The sequence below is a fragment of the Ailuropoda melanoleuca genome, chromosome 13 (genome assembly GCF_002007445.2).
Source record: "Ailuropoda melanoleuca isolate Jingjing chromosome 13, ASM200744v2, whole genome shotgun sequence".
Lineage (NCBI taxonomy): Eukaryota > Metazoa > Chordata > Mammalia > Carnivora > Ursidae > Ailuropoda > Ailuropoda melanoleuca.
The window spans coordinates 56,638,032-56,645,372 of record NC_048230.1 but is presented as its reverse complement, the minus strand read 5'-3'; the positions used below and the strand labels follow the sequence as shown (position 1 = coordinate 56,645,372).

At 41.8% G+C, this 7,341-nt stretch overlaps 1 protein-coding gene across 10 annotated transcripts in view; it reads left to right on the top strand.

Annotated features, from left to right (window-relative positions):
• The window catches only part of SLC9A8 (solute carrier family 9 member A8), a 72,032-nt gene that overhangs the window by 25,415 nt on the left and 39,276 nt on the right, over positions 1–7,341 (top strand). For all 10 annotated transcript variants that reach the window (XR_856291.3, XR_004619876.1, XR_002142686.2 and 7 more), the window contains one exon: positions 4,298–4,381. Coding sequence is in view for 7 of the 10 variants with exons in the window: in XM_034641497.1 (XP_034497388.1) it covers positions 4,298–4,381 (84 nt within the window). In the remaining 3 variants the exon portion in view is untranslated. The remainder of the gene's footprint in view (positions 1–4,297; positions 4,382–7,341) is intronic.

Here is a 7,341-nt window from a genome sequence, read left to right as displayed (position 1 = left end):
AGCACATTCAAACCCCTCCTGTTTTGATTCAGCTCCTAGGTGCTAGGATTAATTTACCCATGAAACCATAGAGTATAAAATTTGCAAAACAAGCCACAGAGTCTGATCTAACACACAATTTGAACTGTTATAAAGAATTTTCAGGAAATATTGTATGTATTAAGTGGATTCTCAGAATACACATTGAGGGGCGCCTGGGTGGCATAACGGTTGAGCGTCTGCCTTCGGCTCAGGGCGTGATCCCGGCGTTGTGGGGTCGAGTCCCACATCAGGCTCCTCCGCTATGAGCCTGCTTCTTCCTCTCCCACTCCCCCTGCTTTTGTTCCCTCTCTCGCTGGCTGTCTCTGTCTCTGTCAAATAAATAAGTAGAATCTTTAAAAAAAAAAAAACAACACACATTGAATTCCTCCTATGATAGACCTCCCCCCTCAGCTGGGAAAGGGACTGGGCAGGCTCCACGGGGGCACAATGAGTGATCTCTCTGCCCTACTACAACCTGTTCAATTTCATCCCCCTCACAGTGGCTAGTTGTAGGGCGGGGGACATGGACTGCAACCCTTTCTCTACTGCGTACAGCCTGGGATGTAGATCCAGCCTGCTAACACATTTTGTTTGATTTAAAATCAATCGCTCAGGGGCGCCTGGGTGGCACAGCGGTTAAGCGTCTGCCTTCGGCTCAGGGCGTGATCCCGGCGTTATGGGATCGAGCCCCACATCAGGCTCCTCTGCTAGGAGCCTGCTTCTTCCTCTCCCACTCCCCCCTGCTTGTGTTCCCTCTCTCGCTGGCTGTCTCTATCTCTGTCGAATAAATAAATAAAATCTTAAAAAAAATAAAATAAAATCAGTTGCTCAAAATTGGACCTGATTTTAAACAAGTGAAAATTGTTTTATTTTAAATTATTGTCAATCTATACAAAATGCTGGAAATGTCACATAAAAATCTGAACTTCTGGCTTCCCTTGAGGAAGCAGAAACTCTTTTCACTTCAGGCTGTCCCGCAGAGATCCAGCAGCTGCTCCTCTGGGGAATGCTGTGTGGCCTGGGGAGCCTGTGAGTTGATGACCCCTGTTCTGAGCAGTGGGGATAGGGGGAGGGAGGGAAGTTGTCCTCCACTTCGAGTTTTATATGCTTCAGTTTTGTTGAATTTATTTTTCAGTGGACGTTACTTTCCAAGTTAAATAATAGTATATTTAATGGTATAGGCAAGTGAAGCAGAGTTGGGTGGTGAATGGAATTGAGTGCCCAAAGCGTCATTCAGGCAGTCTGGGCCTGACCTCAGAGAAGGGGGAGGTTTCTAGGCAGGGATAGCTGGGTCAGGCTTCCTGGAGGAACAGGTGTTTGTGGAAAGCCGAAGCAGGAAGCAGGACACCTGTTTAGAAACCAGGTGCTGCAGGAAGCGAGGGGAGATCAGAAAAACAGGGAGCGGTGTTCTTTCTGTGTAGTTGTGCTGCCAGACTGTCCTGCTGGGCCCGCCTTCCACCTGTATGGTCATATACTTACTTATTTATTTCTTGAAAGCAACTTGCTTTTTTATGTATATGTATTTTTTGTAGAAGTTTTTTTAAAGGCTTTTGTTGTGGTAAAATATATACATAACATAAAATATCATTTTAGCTATTTTTAGGTGTACATTTCAGTGGCTAAATACGTTTACAATGTTGTATAATCATCACATTATCTATTTCCAGAACTGTTTCATCATCCCAGACAGAAACTCTACCTAGTAAACAACTCCCCAGTCCCCCCTCCCCACAGTCTATTTTGCTTTTTTTTTTTTTTTAGTATTTTCTATTTTTTTTAGCAGCCCTCTATTCTTTCTGTTTTTATGAATTTACCTTATTTTAGCTACCTTATGTAAGTGGAATCATACAACTTTTGTCCTTTTGTGTCTGGTTTATTTTACTCAGCGTGATGTTTTTAAGGTTCATTCATACTGTAGCATGTGTCACAATTTCCATCCTTTTTGTTGCTGAATAATAAATACCCTTTTGTAGGCATATACCACACTTTGTTTATCCATTCTTCTCTTGATGGACCGTTGGGGTGTTTCTGCCTTTTGGCTATTGTGGATAATGCTGCTGTGAACACTGGTATACTATGTATGTTTATTTTAAAGGAGACATTATAATACTAGGCTATAATACTATGGGAAACCAATACTGTTTTTATAAATAAATATAATAAAAACAAAGTAGTACAGAGGCCTCCTGAAGCCTCTGAGGTCAAGCTTGTTCTGTTGAAAAGGGAGATCAGCACGTTGGAGAGAGGCTTTACATGCCCTCACACCTACCTACAGTGTCTTTGACTTAATTGGGACTGGAAAAGAATCAAAAGGGGCTGACTGTCTCAGTTGGGGGGGGGGGTTCAGTGGTATATGACATACACTGCTCATGTACCATCTAAAATCACCTCACACCATTTTGGGGATGATGTCGCCAAAAGGAACCTAGGATCTTTCTGTAGTACTGTTTGCTCACTATAAAGTGGGACATGTATTTCCTGTGGCTGCCACAACAAATTACTAAAACTGGGGGGCTTAAGACCACAGAGACTATTCTTCCGTAGTTCTAGAGGCCAGAAATCTGAAATCAAGGTGTTGATAGGGCAGTGTTCCCTCTGGGGAGCAAATCCAGGCTCTAGGGAAGAATCTGTCATTGACTTTTGCTGCTTCTGATGGTCCCAAGTGTTGCTTGGCTGTGGCAGCGTAACCCCTTTCTCATCTCTGTCTTCACATGTCCTCCTCCTTGTGTGTGTCCTTTCCTGTCTCTTGTAAGGACACTGTCATTGGCTTTAGGGCCCAGCCTAACCTAGTATGATCTCATCTGGATTCTTCCCTTAATTACATCTGCAAAGACCCTATTATCAAAGAAGGTCACATCTGGGGTTCCAGGTGGACATGAATTAAGCCTGGAGGACACCATGCAACCCACTGCAGGTGGGTTCTCTTTTTTTCTCGGGGCGGGGTGGGGGTTAGTTTCTGAAACTCCAAAAGAATCAATACAGTGGTCCCACTGCACAAATCCTGAGAATAGGTTGCCCCACAAAACAGAGATTGGCCCATTTCTTTTCACATAGTCCCAGTCTGAGTCATGAGCTTGTTGCACGGGTAGCTATTTTAAGACTTAATAAGGCATTTTCAGAAGTCATCATTTGCTTTCTATTTTGAGCCTTTGAATTTATTTTAGTCTTTATGGTAACAGCTGTACATTCGTAAGAATACACTTAGCCATTCTTTTGAATAGGGATTTTGACAAGAAATCTGACTGTCAAGACTGTGGCATGAAAACTTTCATATGAAAAAGGGCCTATTTTTGCTGTATTAAGTAGGCTTAGTATTACATGCGGTCATTTTGGATTTGAGGACCAGTATGAATTTTCCCCCCCAATACACCAACAATTAGAGATATTAATATAGAAAATGAAATTATTATTTTGTCCCTCCAAAGATGGCCATAGTCTAGAAATACCTTTCCTAATGGTACTTAATACTTGAATCTGAAAGCGTGGCAAGGGGCTTGCTTGATTGCCATGTCCCAAGTCACAAGGGCATCAGATGGAGACTATTCCATCATAGTCCCAGATTTAGGAAAATGGCACAGTTGTCTGTGGCAGGCAGAGAAAAGGCAGGGCTGTTTTAAACATGTATAGGGTTTACTCTTCCTCCAAGTGGATTGTTTTAGGGCTTACCATTAGCTTTTTCCCAGAAGATTTCGATTTGTGGACTTATTTTTCAAAGTGTTCTATTTTAATTGAAATTTTTTTCTGTATTAAAATTAACCTTCTTTCCTTAGTAAAGAATAAAAAGCAGGGTTGCCTGGGTGGCTCAGTGGGTTAAGCGTCTGACTCTTCTTGATTTTGGCTCAGGTCATGATATCAGGGTTGTGAGATCGAGCCCCATGTCTGGCTCCATGCTGGGTGGAGCCTGCTTAAGGTTCTCTCTCCCTCTCCCTCTCCCCCTCCCCTCCTTCCTTTCTATAAAAATAATTTAAAAAAAAAGTAATGAAAAGCGTATACTGTGTGTTTGGAAGCAGTTCATCCTGTTGTTTCTTTTGCAGGTCACCTTTTAAAATCACTTGTCCTACATTTTTAAATGCAGGTTTTATTGTGTTTTTTGGTTTCTTTTTCTGCTTGGTTTTATCATCAGGTACTCTTTTCCTGATGTATCATCAGGTACATCAGAAACATTACATGTTTCTTCGGGGCCTCAGAGAACAATTACTGTGGCTCTTCACTGATGGATTTATTTCTTAACTTCACCAATTCCCTGCTTCTGAAAATACCTATTTTATATTTACAGGAAGAAGAAATGTTTCGTCCAAATATGTTTTTCCTCCTCTTGCTTCCTCCTATTATATTTGAGTCAGGATATTCATTACACAAGGTAAGACTCAGGCATGCATTGGTGCTTTTGGCCTAGGTGGTTGCCCATGTTAGTAAGGCAGGCTCCCAAAAAGCTTGGGTGTGGACCTAGCAGTGGTGGCTTTGCGCCGATGCTCCGGGGGTGCTGGGTAGAAGCTGGACTACACTGACTGACTTAGGGAGAGGAGCAGACCTACCTGCTCCGTGGGCTACTGTAATGGTTTCAGGCAGTGTGGCTTATTAACTAGTGTTTCCATAGAGGGTTACTTTGCCTAGGAAGTGATGGCTAAGGTGGTTTTAAGTGGTGTACAGACAATCCATTGATTCCTCTTGTTGGACACAGACTGACACACGTAGGAGCACAGACTGTCCAGGGACAGCAGGGACACGTGCCTCAGGCCTTTTGATTCTCTCAGCTCACCGTGTTGGACCTTTCTCTTTCCTCAGGCCTCTGCCTCCTTCAGTGGGTCCCCTCTTAGTGTCTTGCCCTGGGCCTCAGCTCCCAGCTGATAGCCCTTCACCCCCCTTTCTTCCTGCCCTCTCCCTGGCCCAGCTTCTCCTTACCAGACTGGAGCCTCATCCTTGTTCCCAGTCCTCATCCTTGCTCCCAGTCCTCCAGCTCTTTCTGGCCCATCACCTAGTCCCGCAGTTACTCTGCCTATTCTTGGCTCCTCGGCCTGGAGAGCGGCCTCACTGGCCCCTGTCCACATCCCTGCTTTGCCCCAGCATTTCTGGTCTCTGTCCTCCAGCTACCAGTGGGACCCTTTCTGCCTGGGTGGAAGCTTCTTGCTTTTAAGCCAGTTTGTATGTATGTATGTGTGTGTGTTTTGGGGGCGAGGGGGGTTGGGGATGTCTTTCTATTGTCTATGAGTTTTCTATAAGTGTATTTAAGTCTTAAAATAAAGAAGTGTGGGGCACCTGGGTGGCCCAGTTGGTTAAGCGTCTGCCTTCCGCTCAGGTCATGACCTCTACGTTGTCATGGGGCTCCCAGTTCAGTGGGGAGTCTGCTTCTCCCTCTCCCTATGCCTTTCCCCCTGCTTGTGCTCACTCTCTCTCAAATAAATAAATCTTTAAAAAAAGGTAAAAATAAAAAGGTGATTCAACTTAAAATATTAGTAATACATCAGTTATTTTGTGAATGTGATTAAAAATTGTGAAGGTTGGAAGGTTTGGCCTAGCCTCAGGGAGAGCCTGGACTTTCAGAGAGATGTAGGTCTAATCCTGCGCTGCCCCCTACAGGTGTGTTTTGGGCAAAGTCAAAATTAAAAACAAAACAAAAAAAACCCCTGAAAATCCTACCTCTCAGATTGTTTGAAGGTTTGCACTAGATGAAAGAATGTTTCTAAAACATCACCCACCACAGTAAATAACTGGTGGTGCTTCTTGTTATTGATATTATATATTATTAGTATGACCAGTGTTGCTTTCAATAGCTTATTCAACTTGAGAGTTTAATTTGTCATGAGAGTTTTGGTTAAAACATACTAATTAAATCTTTAATTTTCCACCTGGATACTAAAGCATAAATATTCTAAAATGTTCAGTCCAGATTTTGTTTAAACTGTTATTTTATTGTGCATCTACCCAAAGAGAAAGTGAAAAGGAAGTTTAATGTAAAAAAAAAAAAAAATTCCCAAATCTTATAAGTTATTACTGACCTCAGATAATTTAAAAAGAAATGGGCAAGAAGAAATGAAAAGTCAGTGTCTTTCACTCTTTCCATTTAATAAACGAATATTAAACTATAAGCAGATTATGAAAATATTTCAAAACAATGCTGAGGAGATTGGTTTTTACTTAAAAATATCACACTTTGATTATTGTATTAGAGCATATAAAATTTTTATTTCCTAATTTTTCCAAAATTTGAGGAAAATAATAGTTTCTTAGAAAAACATATGTTTGAAAATGGCCTTCTAGCAGAAAATGTGACAGTTTATGTGAAAGGGACTAATGTGAGTTAAAAATGTGAATACAGAAACTTCTGTCCATTTCTTACCCTCCCCAAAGAAGATAGGAAGTCAACTCTGGATGTCTTTAATACTGCTGTATTTGTTGATGTAAATTTGGACTTGGAATAAAAATTTCAGTAACATTACCATCAGTTAATATGCATTAGATAGGCGACTATTGGTTCTTTAAAATTATTAATATAATGTAAAGAATAGGCCATTAGTTATGTCAAAGAGAAATGGATAAATTTGCTTTATGTAACAAAAGGAGGTTCTGGAATGTGGTAACTTGAATTTGGGTAAATTTTCAACATCCAAATTATTAACCAACTCCATAAATTTTATCAGCATTAGATTCCTATAAACAGATCAAGACTTAATCTATTTTTAACAACAAAATAAATCAGCTCCTTGCAAAGAAAAGCTCATAGATGAAAGCCTTTGGTTTAGAAAAAACCAAATCATTGTGTTTGCCCTGAGTTATTTTAAAGTTCTTCGGGTGTGGAAGATTGATACACCAAACAAAGTAATTGGATATCGGATTATGGGCGGCCAAATCAGATTGCAGTGAATGAAGCAAAGCGCCCTCCTGAACAAGATGGGCTTGGTGGGGGCCCTAGTGTTGAGCTGAGGACATGCTTTTGAAGTGAGCTTTAAAATAATACTTTCTGGGGCACCTGGTCAGCTCAGTGGAAGGAGCATCTGACTCTTGGTTTCGGCTTGGGTTGTGATCTTGGGGTCATAAGTTCGAGCCCCACGTCTGGCTCCACACTCAGTGCAGAGTCTGCTTGAGATTCTTTCTCCCTTTCCAACCCCCACCGCTTGTGCATGTGCACCCTCTCTCTCTCTGTCTCAAATAAATAAATCTTTTTTTAAAATTTTATTTATTTATTTGACATAGAGAGAGATAGCCAGCGAGAGAGGGAACACAAGCAAGGGGAGTGGGAGAGGAAGAAGCAGGCTCCCAGTGGAGGAGCCTGATGTGGGGCTCAATCCTAGGACTCTGGGATCATGCCCTGAGCTGAAGGCA